General features: G+C 35.5%; 1 protein-coding gene across 2 annotated transcripts in view; it reads left to right on the top strand.

Annotated features, from left to right (window-relative positions):
- ZPBP (zona pellucida binding protein) overlaps positions 1 to 19,165 on the top strand; it is a 156,058-nt gene that overhangs the window by 104,919 nt on the left and 31,974 nt on the right. For both annotated transcript variants that reach the window (XM_025379899.1, XM_025379900.1), the window contains exon 7: positions 5,988 to 6,165. In XM_025379899.1, the coding sequence (XP_025235684.1) occupies positions 5,988 to 6,165 (178 nt within the window). The remainder of the gene's footprint in view (positions 1 to 5,987; positions 6,166 to 19,165) is intronic.

A 19,165-nucleotide genomic window follows, 5' to 3' on the forward strand; every position in this document is an offset into this window, starting at 1 on the left:
GATTAAAATAAGACAACAATTTTCTGTGAATAACAAAATGTCCATGGTAGTTACAGTTTGAAACATGATTAACAAAGAAATTTGGTTATCTCCGTGGTTCATAATAACTTAGCATAATGACCTTAATTGTGATTGATAGCATATACTCAGAATTTTAGAAATCCCATACAATTTTGGAACATATATTAACACTATTACATAAAATATAACCTAAATTAGAGATTAAGCATCATTTTGGCAATCCCATGTACCTAAGCATGTCAGATAATCCTGTTTATCACTCTTCTAGATGCTTCAGGGGCCCCCTGTAGCATCAAGCTAGGTGTCAGGAAAGACAATTTTTGAAACTGAAGTTTGATTTGGGGAGGCCTGTTAAGTATGCTAGAGGTTTAAAACACTTGATGATATGAAAGAATTCCAAATTTCCATATTATTTATTTTTCCAAAATGATGACTTAGGATTTTTTTTAAAAGCAAAAACCTCTTATAACCCTTTACAGATTTAGCTAAAGAGCAGATTAGTGCATTAAGAGTATTTTGTTGTGTTTTTATTTTAATGCTTAATTTACAGACAAACCATATAATACCCTGTTGAATTTAATATATCCACACATGAAATTTCTTTTGCAAGATTAATTTTTACAGTTTTTCCACAACTTGTTTGAACTTTTAGCTTTATCTTATCAAATTCAAAACAATCCTAAATTAACCCTAGTCAAAAATTTACATTTTGACAACATCTGCATTTTACCAATAATCTTTAAGACTATTTTTATTTTTCAAAAATTAATGTCATGTGAACTAAAAGGTACCACAGCTTTTATTTTCCTTTTAAAAAATATTTGATCCAAGTGTTTATCATTCTTTAAAGTCAGTTAATTAGAGCTCTTTTTTATAGACATCTCACACACACACACATGCACACTCACACACAAAACACATATATAACTACACAGAAAGGCAGAAGAAGATTCAGTAACTATAAGACTTCCCGTTTGCCAGTCTCCTCATTGGATTATTGGCCTCTGGATGGAACTCTCTAAGGCTAGGAAAGGCTTAAAGCAAGGCTAGGAAAGCATGCAGTTTCCAGGGCCTATTAAACAGGTATAGCTGGAAGATAAAAACAGATTTTGAGAGGGATCTATCCACCTCTAATTCCTGGGGCTTCTTTAAGAAAACAGAGGTCTCTCCCAAAATGGAATTTGTGGCACCTTTTCTGTTTTTCCCAAGGAGTCCCAGGCCATGAGAAATTATCTTAGGGTGTCTCATGCATGCATTAAGATTGGCAAGGCAAAATGGAGAAAAATAGTTTAGTCAGCTGAGAAAAAAATCTTTTTCTAGGAAAATAAAGTTCAGGAAGAGAAAAACATAAAGGCCTTTTAAATATACTCATAACTTGGATATCCATTTTGAATTAAGCTGAGTGCTCTTTAAAAAAAAGTCCTTTTAAATCCCTTATTACTTGACTTTATCCATGCCAAACAGCTAATATTTGTAGCTTTGAAACTTTATCAAAGGTAATCTCCCAGGTGCTCAGAGAGGAAAATTCAAGGCGGTTGGTGGAGGGTAAGAGAATCAACAAATGTCAAAGGTCACACAGATAGCAAACCAGAAAGGACTCACTCCCCTAAGCCAAGATTTGAACCCAGGCTGCCGTTGTAAAATATTGGAGGCTAAAACAAAGCACTGCCACCTGCTTACAGTAAGATCATGCTTCCTTTGCCCACTTTTTGATGGGGTTGTTTGTTTTTTTCTTGTAAATTTGTTTGAGTTCTTTGTAGGTTCTGGATATTAGCCCTTTGTCAGATGAGTAGATTGCAAAAATTTTCTCCCATTCTGTAGGTTGCCTGTTCACTCTGATGGTAGTTTCTTTTGCTGTGCAGAAGCTGTTTAGTTTAATTAGATCCCATTTGTCAATTTTAGCTTTTGCTGCCGTTGCTTTTGGTGTTTTAGACATGAAGTCTTTGCCCATGCCTATGTCCTGAATGGTACTACCTAGGTTTTCCTCTAGGATTTTTATGGTATTAGGTCTAACATTTAAGTCTCTAATCCATCTTGAATTAATTTTCGTATAAGGAGTAAGGAAAGGATCCAGTTTCAGCTTTCTAGAAAATGTGGCACATATACACCATGGAATACTATGCAGCCATAAAAAAGGATGAGTTTGCGTCCTTTGTAGGGACATGGATGCAGCTGGAAACCATCATTCTTAGCAAACTATCACAAGAACAGAAAACCAAACACCGCATGTTCTCACTCATAGGTGGGAACTGAACAATGAGATCACTTGGACTCAGGAAGGGGAACATCACACACCGGGGCCTATCATGGGGAGGGGGGAGGGGGGAGGGATTGCATTGGGAGTTATACCTGATGTAAATGATGAGTTGATGGGTGCAGTAGACCAACATGGCACAAGTATACATATGTAACAAACCTGCACGTTATGCACATGTACCCTACAACTTAAAGTATAATAATAATAAATAAATTAAAAAAAAAAAAAAAAAAGATCATGCTTCCAAGAACATAAAACAAGATGAAGGCCTGCAGCAAAGTTTGCCACTGACCAGTTTACCAGACTGGCTTTAATAGAGGGCCTGTGGAGTCCTGGGCCCATATCGCATCCTTAGGTACCCCTCTTTTTGACAGAACCGTAAAGACATGTAAAGCACTCCAGATTGGCTGTAACTTAAGACCAGCCTCACAAATCCTTTTTCATAAATAAAACTTTATGGAGAATATAAACAGTGATAGTTAGGGTCCTGGCCTAGTAAAATGTCTTCTGAAAGGAAAAAAGCCTTTCACGTAAAAGTTAACTCTTGACTTGGTGGAGTAAAAAAAAAAAAATAAGAAAATAAAAACAGCTTGACGTTCAGGACTGTGTTAACTGGGGGAGGAACCTCTTATTCTTGTGCAAATGGTTTCCTCCAACAAAGAGGGAAACTTAATTGCTGTTTCTTCCCTGGGGCTGGAACAGAGCTGGGCTTCTTGGCCAGGGGAGGGGAAGACCCTGTGGACACACACGTGGCAGGGAATGCTGGCCAGCCTGCCACGCAGGACCCTTTGGGCATGGGCCCCAGCCCCAGCTGGGAGGGAAGGGGGAACAGGTGATGCTGCTTGCCTTTTAGTCCCATGGGTGCCTGCAGCCATTGGGGTGGGGTGGTGCCATTACAGTCCTGAAAAAAAGAAGGAAAATGCCATAGAAAAGGCTAGGTTAGACCAAGGTTGACATTCCTGACCCCCAAGAGCAATGGTGGGTAGGGGATGCAGTTTCTTCTACTCTCAGAAGTCCAAGGACAAAAAGGCTCAGATACAAGAGGGGAAAAGATGCTTTGGTCTGCATTTTACTCACCTTTCCTCATGTCCCCACATGGGCCACCAAAATGATGCAAGATATTTTGCTCCTTAGTTCAGCTAAAATCCAGGTCCTTATCACACAACCAGGAAAAATTAGGCATATGGACACATTGAAAGTTTGAGGAGAGCGGAATTTATTAAAGAAAGCTCTCAGTGAAAAAAAAGGGGTTCTGCCAGCAGGCTTCCAACTCACAGATTGAATACCAGATCACCACACATATGAGCTGAAGAGGACCCTTCTCACTGCTTAAGGTGTGAATCCCCACTGGCTGCGCCCCCTTTTCCCAGTGTGCAGGCAGGCCCCCAGTCTGATGCCAGCATGCACAGACAAGACCCTGGGCAGGTTCCCACATCTGCACAAAAGCATCTGATGTAAACACTTGTGGGGCAGGTCGGGGATTCTCCAGGGATCCTCCCTTATCTGCCTCCTGCATCTATCACTAGGTTTTCTCAGGTCTAACTTCATTTAGGTTTTTTTTTTTTTTTTCATGGGGTATTAGAAGCCTAATTAGGCTCTGTATGACCTAATCTGAGTGATTAGGAGTGTGTCTCCTGACAGTTTTAATTATAGTCTCAAATTTAAATGCAATTACTTTCATAACACATTTATACATATTTTGAATATCCTTTATCTGAAATGGTTGGAACCAGAAGTATTTTAGATTTCAGATATTTTCAGATTTTGAAATACAGTAAGTCTTCACTTAATTTCATCAATAGACTTCTGGAAACTGCAACTTTTAAGCAAAATGACATACAACAAAACAACTTTACCACAGGCTAAATGATATAAATGAGAGTTAAATTCCTCTGGCATATTTCTGGTTGCAAAAATGTAACCACATTTCAAAATAAAGACCCAAAACACTTCTAATATTAAACATTGAAATAAATGTGAGAAACAGATATATTTAAGAAAGAGTAATGAAAACAAAGTATGATAATTATTTACTTGTTCCAGTTCAGTGTCACTGGTGGCTGGAGCCTATTCAAGTAGCTCAGGGCTCAAGGTGGGAACCAACGCTGGACAGGATACTATTCCATCACAGGGTGCACTCACACAGATCCACGCTTACTCCTAGGGGGACAATTTAGCCATGCCAATTAATGTAACATGCATCTTTGAGATGTGGGAGGAAACCAGAGTACCTGGAGAAAACTCATGCAGACATGGGGAGAACATGCAGACTCCACGTGCACAGTGGCCTAGCTGGGAAGCATTTTTTTCTCTTCAACATTATAACAAAATGACATTGAAGGAAAGGATATTATTTGAGGACTTGCTGTATTTGCATATATATAATGAGATATCATGGGGATGGGACCCAAGTCTAAATAGAAAATTTATTTATGTTTCATATATATCTTATACTAGTAGTCCCCAATCCCCCGGCCTTGGACTAGTACCAGTCCATGGCCTGATAGGAAACAGGCCACACAGCCAAAGGAGAGTGGCAGCAAGCGAACATTACTGCCGGAGCTCCACTTCCTGTCAGATCAGTGACAGCATTAGATTCTCATTGGATCACAAATCCTATTGTGAACTCCACATGCAAGAGACCTAGGTTGCACGTTCCTTATGAGAATCTTAATGCCTGATGATCTAAAGTGGAACAGTTTCATCCCAAAAACATCCTGGCACCCTGGTCTGTGAAAAAACTGTCTTCCGTAAAACCATTCCCTAGTACCAAAAAGGTTATGAACCACTGCCTTATACAGATAACCTGAAAATAATTTTATGCAGTATTTTAAGTTACTTTATGTATGAAACAGTTATTTTATCACCCTTTGTGGGTGTTTTTGCATGGGAGAATCTGGGCATTATAGAAATTGTAATGGAAGGAGTGTAACTTACAAGATATTGGAAGAACTCAGTAGACATGAGGTGCACCATTAGTGGTTATAGATCAGCCTGTGTGGTCCATTTATCCCTGCTCCTGACTAGATTGGAGGTGCAAATTAGTGTGGCAGAGTGGAGTAGAACTAACTAGCTTGTAGCAGTTTGAATTTATGCATACCTCATACATGAATGCATAGATTTTAGCAGTCAGAGAAGTCTAAGGCTCTTGTTAATTTTAGGAGGCAAGCCAGTATAATTATTACAAACATACAGATAATTACAGATCAGAATGGTGCTTTTTTTGACTTAATTTTTGAAACAGAGCTAGAAGTTGTAATGTGTTATATTTTTTCTTGTTTTTACATTAAATTTTTCTTTGTGAAAAGAGTTGATGTTGTGCCTCAGGATAAGCTTCTTACAGATGCTTATAATATATTATTTTAAAGTACATTACATTTCTTATCATTCAATCAATTTCAAAGAGCTTTCTTGATTTTGCTCATATACTTATCCATATATTATTCAAAATACAAAGGGACCAAAAAGTTTGGTTATATCTTCAAATGATTTCTTTGCATTGTAATTGGAAGTACATTTAGAAATATTTGATGTATATAGATGACATCTTTTCAGTTTTGTGTGTTTTATTTATATTCTACGAGTGCTAGAAAAAATAACGACTTTGAGACTTTGTTTTCTTCAAATTGTAAATCCACATGCATCCTTATTTGTTCTAAAATTACATTTTTTATGGCTAACAATTCATCAAATTGTATTTATATTGTAGGCTAAAAATCTCATAGAGAGATTCTTTAATCAACAAGTAGAAATTCTTGGCAGACGTGCAGAACAATTACCTGAAATATACTATATTGAAGGTACTCTCCAAATGGTTTGGATTAATCGCTGCTTTCCAGGGTATGGAATGAATGTCCAGCAACATCCAAAATGTCCTGAGTGCTGTGGTATGTAATGAATTATGATTTCATGTTTTATATTGTTGAAAATTTACTTATTTTCATTAAGCCTAAGTGAATGCGTATCACTTATTTTTACCATCATTTAGGTATTTTTTCATAGTTTATTTAAAGTAGTGTATTTGAAAAGACTATGTGAATCTAAAGATGTGAAAGAAAAAACAGTCTGGCTTAATTTTGGCCTTGGTATTAATATTACAGCAAGGGAGTTTAGGATCACTAGGCAGTTATCTGGGAGGAAACACAAATAATAGTTATGAGTCACTTAGAGTTCCTGACTTAAAAAAAAGCCAATTAATATATCTTTTAGAATCTATTATTGATGAGTTTAGGTTTGTATAGTCTACAGTAGACATCTTTGTGACTTTTTCCTTCCTTTTGAAATAAGTATATGAATTGTTTTATTACCAATTGTTTTTTCTAACTTTTGGTCCTAGCACTACAGTATCTGAGCTGCTCTCTGATGTTTATTCTTTCTTTTTCATCTTTACTATAGAAGAGAGTTCTGTAGAGGCTGTTGATTTAGATTGAGCACATGAATTCAAAGTCTTTGCATTTCTATTATTGAGAGGTTAATGGGCCAATTAATTTTCAGTCTTAAAAGAGTTTTAAAAATTTATACTAATGTCACTAAATTTATACCTGTCTTAGTCTCTTTCATATTGCTGTAAGAGAATACTTAAGCCTTGATAGTATATAAAGGAAAAAAGTTTATTTGTCTCATGATTCTGATGGCTGAAAAGTTTGAGATTGAGCATTCAGTGATGGCCTTGGTCTGCTTCTACCTGTGGCAGAAGATGAACGTGAAGGGGAGCCTGAGTGTGCAGAAATCACATGGTGAGAGAGGAAGCCAGAGACGGGGGCAGGTGCCAGCCTCTTTTGTATAGCCAGCTCTCACAGGAACTAATAGAATTAGAACTCGGTCACCCCTGAGGGAGGGTATTAATCTATTCATGAGAGATCTGCTCCCATGACCCAGACCTCTCCCACTACACCTTACATCCCAACACTGCCACATTTGGAATTAAATTTAAACATGAGATTTTATGGGAATAAGCAAACCATATCCAAATCATAGCAATATCATTCTCATTAAGTCATTTCTAATTGTTCTTTTCTCCTTTCTTTCTGCAATTTAAGTTAGATTAAAAGCCTTTTCATAAAATAGACCACTAAATATTCCTTTTACTTTGTTTTCTTTGATTTGGCTAGAGTTATCTTTATAACTTTTTGTGTTTCGTTATTGTTTAAATATGTGAACTTTCAAAAAAATACAGTACCAAGGTATATTATGAAATAGAATACAAATTAAATAACTTCCAACTGTTAACTCTGTAACTATTTTTAAAATTGTGGTTATATATATTATTTTATATATATAAAAATCACTGATTTTATAATTTATATATAAATCATATGATTATTTATATCATATAATATATAATATATTTATGTATAATGTAATATATACAAATTATAAATATTTATATATGCCATATATAGATCATATATAAATATAAAATATATAATTATATATTGTATATAATTAATAATATATGACATGTATAATTACTGATGATATATATAGATAGTCTGAAACAGACTATGACAGGTATAAATTTAGTGATATTACTGTAAATTTTTAAAACTTTTAAGACTGAAAATTAATTTATATATTATATATGTAAATATAATATAATGTAATATATTACATATAATATAATACATATTATATATTACTCCTGAACACAAATATATAATATTATATTATATATTTTATATATATATATATATATATATATGAAACTCCAGAACACAGGTAAGGGTAAAGAAAAACATAGAAATACCCAAAAATAAACTGGAACATAGTAGTTAGACTGTCTATTACATGCATTTATATCATTATTCAAAAAAGACTTAAGATAAACTAAAATTGTTAAAATATTTGCATCTCCTTAATTATAAGTATTTTGAAATTGTCAAACATAGCTCTTTCAAGTGAAGTAGTAGTTTTAAATGTCAGAATTACACATAATTTTATCATTAAAATTTTTTTTGTATTTAAAAACTTTGGGTAACAACACAATTGTAATGTTTTCTAATTTCATCATGTAATGATTACACTCAACTTATGTGCTATGCTATTTGATCAAGTTAATTGTTTTTATTCGTGTCATAAGAAGTATATGAGAAAATTTAACATGAATCTCAAAAATATTTTCTGTCTCTAAAATACTGTTTTGTTCTTCTGAATATTTTATCTCTGCCCATGGAGTTTATATACTTAAGAGATGCATCCATGAAACAATTAGGGAACAAAAGGCTGTTAAACTTAAAGGAAAAAATACAAGAAGATTATATAAAGAAAACTGAGTTAGCAATAGGATAGATCAGACAGGTTCAATGTAATTGTGATACGGCTTTCTTGGTGGGTCTTTGAGTCTTGAGGAAGTTACTTTGCAGTATACCAGGATAGCAGGTACCATCCAAGCAACAACATGAATGAGCATCAAGTTTATGGGGGGAAATTTTGCTTAAATAAAATAAAATTTATTTTTTGGATTTTATGGGCTCATCATCATTGCTCAATAGACTTATTAATTAGTGAGTTGCCAAATTTCATTTTGTGCCATCTTATGGTTAATAAACATTTTAGTTTATAATTGTCTTTGTGTTATTCCTGTTAAGCAAGATTCAGTTCCCTTAATGCAATATTCAGGGCCCCATAGGATAATAATAATTTTTGTTCATTTTACAGAAGGTCATCACTCTAACATTTTAGAAAAGCGTATAACTACTCAAAAAGATACTTAAATGTTTCTCTGAATAGAAAATGACTTAACAAATTACCCTGTGTTTTAAATTAGGATAACACTAGTTAAAAGACAAAATTAACACAGTAAATGAACTTAAAATCTATTCAAGTATGAAACTACTAGATAAAATGATGATGAGCTCATAAAATATATGAGATATTTCATAAAACAACTTCGTCCAGAATAAAATGATATACCATGTTTATATTCAACAAACAAGATTGAGACAAAGCATGTTTATGACATAAGGGAAGTTTGTTTACTTTCTCCATAGTAGGTGAAAGAAGCACCAGATTTGTTCTTTTCCTTTGGATATCATTCTTTACTCATTTAATTTTACTTTCTAGATGGCAGACAAAGCTTGTTTCCTTATAAATTAGTGAAGACTTGACATTTCTACTTACATTATTTTTGTTTTTCCTAACTTATTTAGTAATTTTAAATTAAGTTGTACTGCAAAGCTTCTCTGTGACTTGACATTTAGCGTTGCTTATTATGTACATCTATTGTTAGTCAGTTTTGGTACTTTAAGGAGAGATTTATTAAATTTGTGAGTTATCAGTATCTTATAATTTTATAAATTATATAATATACTACAACCAAAGACCAGCCAAATATTACATTGTTTTTAAGAGAATATTGTTTTTTTTTTTTTTTTTTTTTTTTTTTTTTTTTTTTTTTTTTTTTTTTCTTTTTTTTTTTTTTTTTTTTTTTTTTTTTTTTTTTTTTTTTTTTTTGAGACGGAGTCTCGCTCTGTCGCCCAGGCTGGAGTACAGTGGCCGGATCTCAGCTCACTGCAAGCTCCGCCTCCCGGGTTTATGCCATTCTCCTGCCTCAGCCTCCCGAGTAGCTGGGACTACAGGCGCCCGCCACCTCGCCCGGCTAGTTTTTTGTATTTTTTAGTAGAGACGGGGTTTCACCGTGTTAGCCAGGATGGTCTCGATCTCCTGACCTCATGATCCGCCCGTCTCGGCCTCCCAAAGTGCTGGGATTACAGGCTTGAGCCACCACGCCCGGCCAAGAGAATATTGTTAAAACACAGATTCTGAAATGCTTTACTTTTCAATTTCTATTATTTCTATTTTTGTGTAGCTTGTATATTCAACTTTCCCCTATTTTATTTCTACTAATTTTTCTCAAAAAGCAACAAAAAAAAACCCCAACAAATTTGTAGGTCCAGTAACATTCTTTGACATAATACCCCAGTTCTCCTTCCTATTTTTTTTTCTGTTTAAACTATGGCAGTGGTTTTAAAACTCTTACGTGTGTATCAGAATTTCCTAAAGATTTTCTCAAAATATATCCAATGTTTATGAATCAGACATCTACATTTATAAGCTTCCTAGGTGATTCTTATATACACTGAGTTTGAGATATCTGAGTATTAATGTTGATAAGGCAACACATAGATAGAATGTCAGAATATTAGTTTTGATAAGGCAATACCTTGTCAGGATGCCCATGCTTCTACTGAGGTAGCAGACTGTTTGCCATTGATTATTATGGATTAAATATGTAGCTCAATAATAAATTGGACAACTTTTTTTTTCCTATTGCTTTCTCTTTTTTAAAAAAACGAATAGCTGGCCGGGCGCGGTGGCTCAAGCCTGTAATCCCAGCACTTTGGGAGGCCGAGACGGGCGGATCACGAGGTCAGGAGATCAAGACCATCCTGGCTAACACGGTGAAACCCCGTCTCTACTAAAAAAATACAAAAAACTAGCCGGGCGAGGGGGCGGGCGCCTGTAGTCCCAGCTACTCGGGAGGCTGAGGCAGGAGAATGGCGTGAACCCGGGAGGCGGAGCTTGCAGTGAGCTGAGATCCGGCCACTGCACTCCAGCCTGGGCGACAGAGCGAGACTCTGTCTCAAAAAAACAAAACAAAACAAAACAAAACAAAACAAACAAAAAAAACGAATAGCTATTGCTTATTCAAGACTTTTGATAATCACATGGAAATTCCAGTAGGGAGTTCTTTCATTGTGACACAGATACTGTGTCAGTGGTCAGAAATGATTAGGTTACAGGTTAGCATATTTAATCATCTTGAGATGGTTTTATTAATAAACTGTACATTTGTACTTTTAGTTAATTATGCAGGAAAAACAAATTGTTTAGTAGGTGAAATTTTTTTTTATTAAAGCATTTCAGAGTCAATAAATTAATCCTACTCAGACTTGCATCCCTGATTTTACATCAGAGGATCAGAGACAAAAAAATGTTTCCTTTGCAGCTTTTTCACTACATGTATGTAAATAGTTTCTATTATCAGTATGAAATAAAATTCATCTGCCTTTTAGACCCACAAAGACATTGTTCTTATTTTGAATCATTATATTTCTGAAGAAACTAAATAATTGAAAAATCATGGCCAATGGATAGGTCATTCTATGGATTAGCAGTGTGGAATGCCCAGATTTTCCTTAAATAGATACATTTTATTTTTATTTATTTACTTTTTGAGATGGAGTCTTGCTCTGTCACCCAGGCCGGAGGGCAGTGGCGCATCTCGGCTCACTGCAAGCTCCGCCTCCCTGGTTCATGCCATTCTCTTGCCTCAGCTGCCCAAGTAGCTGGGACTACAGGTGTCCACCACCATGCCCAGCTAATTTTTTGTGTTTTTAGTAGAGGTGGGGTTTCACCGTGTTAGCCAGGATGGTCTCAATCTACTGACCTTGTGATCTGCTAGCCTCGGCCTCCCAAAGTGCTGGAATTACAGGTGTGAGCCACTGCACCTGGCTGATACATTTATTTTCAGTAAAAGCAGTCCATGTAATTTGGAAAACTTATTTGAGTGAAACTGTCTTAGATATGTTGAAAAATTAACAATATCATGAAGACTTACTGGGTCAAAAGCTAAAAAACAAAAAGTAGTGCGTCTCCTGGCTATGCTGGAGTAGCTTGTAGCAGACCCAAGCTCTTTCTGGAAAAACTAGAAAAAGATTGTAATAGTAGATTAAGATGCGTGATTTAATAAAATTTAAAAATTACTCATTCTATTAAAGACATTGGTAAAATGTCAGGGCATGAGGATTCGAGAGGCAGCATATCTCCCTTCCTTTCTATCATGGATAGAAGGGGTGTGTGGAAATGCATGACAGATACCAAAAGGCAATAAGATGACATGTTCATGTGCTGAAATCAAACAATTGTCAACTTATAATGCTATACCTGATGGAAATATCATCATACATGATGGAAAATCAAAACACCTTTAGGCATAATATGTGAGAGAATTGTTGTAGGCAAATCTACACTCAAAGAAGGACTAAAGGGAATTTTTCAGTTAGTTTAAAATGATCCCAGGTAGAAATATGTTCATGCAAGATGGCATAAGGGGCAATGGAAAGGAAAAACATAGAGATAAATGTAAATAAATATTGACTACACAAAAATATATAATGCTTTATGTGCTTAAAATATGTAGCACTAAATATATGATCATGGTAACACCAAAAGCAAGAGGGAGTAAATAAAATTAAAATGTTTTCAGTTTCAACTATTGTCTAGAACTGGTATAAGTAATGATTTGTATTAGATGTAATAGTAGATTAAGATGTGTGATGTATTCTTTAGGACAACCACTAAAAGATAGTAAAATAATATGTATGTAACAATTAGTAGATAGAAAAAAAAAAGTTACCCCAAAACTCCATTTTATTTATCCAAAAGAAGCCAAGTTGGAAAGGGGACAAAAAAGTACAATCGGAACCAAAAATATTTCACTGAAACGATCAATTTAAATTCAGTGTGTATGGCCCAGAGTCCCATCTCTACTGCCTCTTCTCCTGAGATACTGGAGACCCGAGGTGACTCTTATGAAGCATTTGTGACCTGTGACCTGAAGGAATTAGATTGGTATGCAGAATACCAGGACATCCTGGAAGCCGAAAAATGATAGCAGAATAGAGGCTTTGCCAGCACACCTCAGCCACTTGGAAACAGCAAAATAGTGTATATAGAGAAAATTCACACTGAGAATGTTTATACAAGGAAGAACACGGGAGTTCAATATAAAAGTGAAAGAAAACTTTGTATTCTGGGAAAAGAACATGGGCAGTAGCCCACATGAAGAGGTCCAGTGGAAAATTGTGTGAAAGCCCAGTACGTGAGAGGGAGAGTGAGTGTCTCTGTGATACACATTCCCACTGGGTAGCCAGGCAATCCAGGCCACAGCAGAGCTTCTTGACCCTCTCAAACCCTGAATCTGACTTGGGGAGCAGTCAGGAAACTATGAGAAGGAACAGCACCGGGAAGTGTACCAAATATGCTCCTGGACCTGGGCACCAAAAGAGGAAGCCATTTCTTTCCTAGATGCTAGGGAATTGCTTGGGAATATGCCAGTTAGCACCAGTGACACTCACTGGTTTTGAGAATCTCAGACTGGGGATTGGCACTCTGGTCTTGAGCAGGGTAGGAGCCCCCATAGCCAGAACTGACAGATGAGTGCGACACCCCTGACCCCTGCCACCTTCATGGAACTGTAGCAGGAAGCTATTTGCCTGAGTTTCACAGACTGAAAGCAAACTGCTTGTGACTTATTGTCCCCACTTGCTGCCAAGGTCAGGGCATGGGAGGGAACGCCACTGGGTCCAGAGGATAAAAGCAAAGTGGGTCCCACGACTGCTCACTAGGCTGCGGAGCTAGTCACTCCATTTCCCTGTGCTGGGTCTTTGGCATGGCAGCAGTTCTTCCAGTCCTCACTGGGGCATTTCTCTAGGGACCTGAGAACTGCTACCTGACCCCCATCAGATCTGGTGCTTGCGTGTCCCGCACCGGGGGACTTGAGTGCAGGTTTGCCCAGCTCAGTCCTGCCCAGCTTGGCCTCCCGCCTGGGCTGGGCAAATCTGCACTCAAGTCCCCCAGTGTAGGGGATGGAAGCACCAGATCTGATGCTATTTTATTCCTTTGTCTTAAAGTCTTGTTAGAAAGTAGTTTGAGACTACAGAAACATGCATATTCATCACACATTTGGCAAATGTGTGGACAAAGTTTAACATCAAATGATGAACTAATTTTAGCATCCAGTGATAATTCCTGCATGTGACAATTGTTTCTGTGGTGTTTGCCTAATGGCAGTTTCTTTATTCATTATTCTATATTTATTGATTATAATTCTGCTCTAAGGGAAAGTTATATTCTTTCCCAATTTATTATTTTTTTGCCATTATGGATTTATGAATATTGTATTCTTTTAGTTATTTTTCATTGCCATCATTATTATGTTGTTCAAATTATCCAAAATTTCACCATTATAGTTTATCTAAAGTAAAATGTGTACTCATTCAATATACCCTCCTCATTTTTTTAGCAATTTCTCACTTTGTGGCTTCATAACATCTTCCAGGCCTGCCTTCTAATTATCCTGCCCAAACCTTCTGATTAGCCATGTCTCCCAGAAGCTCTGCTTTTTTTTTATTGGTAAATTATACATGGCATAAAATATAGAATTTTAACCATTTTTAAGTGTAAAATTCAGTAGTGGTAAGTACATTCACCATATTGGGCAATCATCACTATCCATTTAGGATCTTTTTCATATGGCTATCAAAAATTGTATTAATTAAACAATAACTCCATTAGCCCTTCCCTTCATCTCCCAGTAATCTCCGTTCTGTTTTTGATCTCTATGAATTTGTATACTATTGGTACCTTATATAAGTGTAATCATACAGTATCTGTCTTTCTGTGTCTGGCTTATTTTAGTTAAAGTATTTTTAAGGTTCATTTATATTGTAGCCAGTATGAGAACTAAATTCCTTACGGTAGAATAATATTCTACTACATTTATCTGTTCATTTATTAATGGGTCTTTGGGTTGTTTCTATCTGTTGGCAATAGTGAATAATGCTTTTATTAGCATTAGTATACAGTTATATGAATCCCAACTTTCAGATATTTGCATATATACCTAAGAGTGGAATTACTGAATCATATGGTCATTCTGTGAGAGGTCCAACTTTTTCACAACAGCTGCACCATTTTATATTACCACCAGCAATATACAAGCCTTCCAGTTTCTCCATTTCCACACCAACACTTACTTGTTTGTTTTCTACACTAGGCATCTTAGTGAATGTGAAGTGTTCCTCATTGTGAGCTTGATTTGCATTTCTCTAATGACTAATTGATACTGAGCATCTTTTCATGTGTTTATTGGCCATTTGTATATCTTCTTTGGAGAAATGTCTGTTTAAGTCTTTTGTCTAATTTTAAATTAGGTTGCCTTTTTGTTACTGAGTTTTAGGAGTTCTTTATTTTTCTAGATATGAATATCTTATCAAATGTGTGATTTTTCAAATATTTCTCCCCATTCTGTGAGTTGTATTTTTACTCGCTTGGTAATGTCCTAAGTGCACAAAGCTATAAATTTTTGTTAAGTCCATTTTTTTCTTTTTTTGCCTGTGGTTTTGTCACCATATCCAAGCAGTAATTGCCAAATTCAGTGTAATCAGACTTTCCCCCAGAAAAGCCTGATGGCAATGAATTTTTCCAATTGGAGTTAAGTCTAGATTTTTTCTTCTGTTGTCTATGGTTTTGTTACTGTATCCAAGGAGTAATTGCCAAATTCAGTGTCATCAGACTTTCCCCCAGTGTCATTAGGCTTTTCTAACAGTTTTAAAGTTTTAGCTTAGGTGTGTTACTTACTTTAAATTACTTGTTTGCTGTGTAAGGTAAGGGTCCAACTTCATTCATTTGCATGTGGATATCCGGTTTTCACAGCACCATTTGTTGAAAAGACAGTCTTTTACCCATGGAATAGTCTCAGCTTCCTTGTCAAAATCAGTTGACAATTTGTGCAAGTGTTTTTTTTCTGGGCCCTCTATTCTGTTCCATTGGTCTGTATGTCTGTCTTTATGCCAATATCACACTGTTTTTATTACTGTAGCTTTGTAATACATTTCAAAATCAGGAAATGTGGATTCTTCAACTTTGTTCTTTTCTAAGATTGTTCTATTTGTGGTACCTTGAGATTCCATATGAATTTTAGGATGAGGTTTCCTATTTTTGCAAAAACATGCTTGGCATTTTGATAGGTACAATACTGAATCTGTAGATTGCCTTGGGTAGTATTGCCATCTTAAAAATATTAAGTCTGCCAATCCATGACCACACAATGCCTTTCCAGATATTTATGAGTTAATTTGTTTCAACAGTATGTTTTAGATTTCAGTGTACAAGCCTTTTGCCTCCTTGCATACATTTATTCCTAAGCATTGTATTCTTTTGAATGTAACTGTAAATGGAGTTGTTTTCTTAAATTCCCATTGGATTATTCATTGCTAGTGTACAGAAATGCAGCTATTGTTGCATGTTGATTTTGTATGTTGCACCTTTACTGAATATGTTTATTAGATATAAACAAGATTTTGATTTTTTTAGAATCTTGAAGATTTACACAAAGATGATAATGTCATCTGTGAACAGATAATTTTGCTTCCTTTCCAGGTGGATGCCTTTTGTTTATTTTTCTTGCCCAATTTCTCTGGCTAGAACTTTCAACAGTATGTTAAATATAAATGAGGGTAGTAGACACCCTTGCCCTGTTCTTAATCTTAGGGGAAATGCCTTCATCATTTCATAATTGAGTGTGATGTTAGCTGTGAATTTTTCATATAAAGTATTACCATGATGAGAGAGTATTATTCTATTCATACTTTGTTGAATATTTTTATCAGAAAAAGGGGTTGACATTGGACAAGTGGTTTTTCTGCATCAATTGACATGAGCCTGTAGTTTTTTTGCTTTTCATTCTGCTAACGTAGTATATTGCATTGATTGTTTTTTCATGTGTTAAATCTTTCACGCATTCTGGAAATAACATCTTCTTGGTCATTGTATATAGTCCTTTACTACGTTACTGAATTTTGTTTTCTAATATTTTATTGAATTTTTGAGCAGTAATCATAAGGGATATTGGTCTGTAGTTTTCTTGTAATGTCTTTTCCTGACTTGGGTGTCGTGATCATACTGGCTTCATAGAATGAGTTAGGAAGTTCCTTCCTCTGCAAACATTTAGATTGTGTATAAGGATTTGTGTCACTTCTTTAAATGTTTGTTTGAAATTACTGGTGAAACCATCTTGCTGAGCTCTTCTTCATAACAAAGTTTTTGATTACTGATTCAATTGCCTTACTAGTTATAAATCTGTTCACATTTTCTATTTCTTTTGAGTCATTTTTTATAGGTTATATATTTCTATAAAGTTGTTAGTATTATCTAAGTTATCCAATTTGTTGGCATACAGTCGTTCATAGTATTTTGTTATTTTTCTTTCTGTTTGTATAAAATCAGTAGTAATGTCCTCACTTTTAAATTGTGATTTTTAGTAATTTGAGTCCTCTCTTTCTTTTTCAGTCAATTTAGCTAAAGTTTGTTCCCTTTTTTGATCTTCTCAAAGAACCAACCTTTGTTTTTTTTTTATTTTATTTTTTCTATTTCCTAATTTATTTCCCTCATTATGGCGATTCTATGTTTAGTTTTATCTCCTTTTCCTGATTCCTTAAAGTGTAAATTAGTTTACTGATTAGCAGTCTTTTCTCATGTTTGATGTATGTGTTTCCAGCTATAAATATCCCTCTAACCACTGCTTTTGCTGGATGGCATAAGTTTTTCTATGTTGTGTTTGCATTTTCATTTGTCTCAAGGTATTACCTGTTTCTTTTGTGGGTTTTTAAATTTTTTTATTGATACAGGGTCTTGCCTTGTCACTCAGGCTGGACTACAGTGACACAGTCATGGCTCACTGCATCCTCAACCCCCTGGGCTCAAGTGATCCTCCCACTTCAGTCCCCTGAGTAGCTGGGACTAGAAGCATGCACCACCATGCCTGGCTTATTTATTTATTTATTATTCTGTAGAGACTGGATCTCACTATATTGCCCAGGCCAATCTCAAACTCCTAGGCTCAAGTCATCTACCCACCTAGGCTTCCCAAAATGCTGGAATTACAGGTGTGAGCCACTGCACCTGGCTGCTTTGGTGTTTTCTATTTTGACCCTTTGAGTGTTTGATTGTATTGTTTAATGTCCACATATTGTGATTTTCAGTGTTCTTTAAACGATTGATTTCTAGCTTTATTCTACTTTGATTAGAAAATATACTTTGTATGATTTCAGTATTTTAAATTTATTTGAACATTTTGTGATTAAGCACATGATCTATCCTGAAGATTGTTTCATGTGCCCTTGACAAAAAAAAAGAAAAAAAAAATGTATATTCAGCTGTTGTGTGGAGGGTTCTGTATAATACTCTTAGGTCTAATTGGTTTATAGTGTTTTTTAAGTCCTCTATTTTCTTATTGATCTTTTTTCTCAGTGTTCATTCATTATTGAAATTGGGGTACTGAAATCTCCAACTGTTACTGTAGAACTGTCTGTCTCCCTGTAATTCTGTCAGTGTTTCCTTCATATATTTTGATTCTCTGTTTGAGTATTTTAAGAGCTGCTGAGACTGAGTTTGTTTTTCTGTACATCTATTGAGAGATTGTTTGATTTTTCTTTCTTAATTTATTAACATAGGCCACACATGTGGCTCACACTTGTAATCCCAGAATTTTGGGAGGCTGAGGCGGATGGATCACCCTGAGGTCTGGAGTTCGAGACCAGTCTGGCCAACATGGCAAAACTCCGTCTCTAATAAAAATACAAAAATTAGCTGGGTGTGGTGATGCATGCCTGTAATCCCAACTACTAGGGAAGCTGAGACACAAGAATCACTTGAACTCGGGTGGCGGAAATTTCAGTAAGCTGAGATTGCGCCAGTCACTGCATTCCAGCCTGGGTGACAGAGAGAAACTCTCTCTCTCTCTCTCTCTCTCTCTCTCTATATATATATATATATATATATATATAAATTTATTAACATAAACTTTTTAAACTCTTAAATCAAATTTGCATCTCTGAAATAAACCCAACTAGATTCTTATATATTTTCATTTTTATACAGTGCCATTTGCTAACATTTTTGTAGAAAGTCCTTTTTCTGCATTTATGAGAGACTGGCTGTGACCTTCTTTTCTCATACTTTTCTAATCAGGTTTTGACACAACTTTATGTCAACCACCTTAAATTGATGCGTGATTTATCTTTCTTTTCTCTCTTCTGCATGAATTGGAATAATTTCATCCTTATGTGGTTTTTTTGTTTTTTTGACCATGCTATTGAAGTTGTC

Source organism: Theropithecus gelada, chromosome 3 (assembly GCF_003255815.1).
Source record: "Theropithecus gelada isolate Dixy chromosome 3, Tgel_1.0, whole genome shotgun sequence".
Taxonomy (NCBI): Eukaryota; Metazoa; Chordata; class Mammalia; order Primates; family Cercopithecidae; genus Theropithecus; species Theropithecus gelada.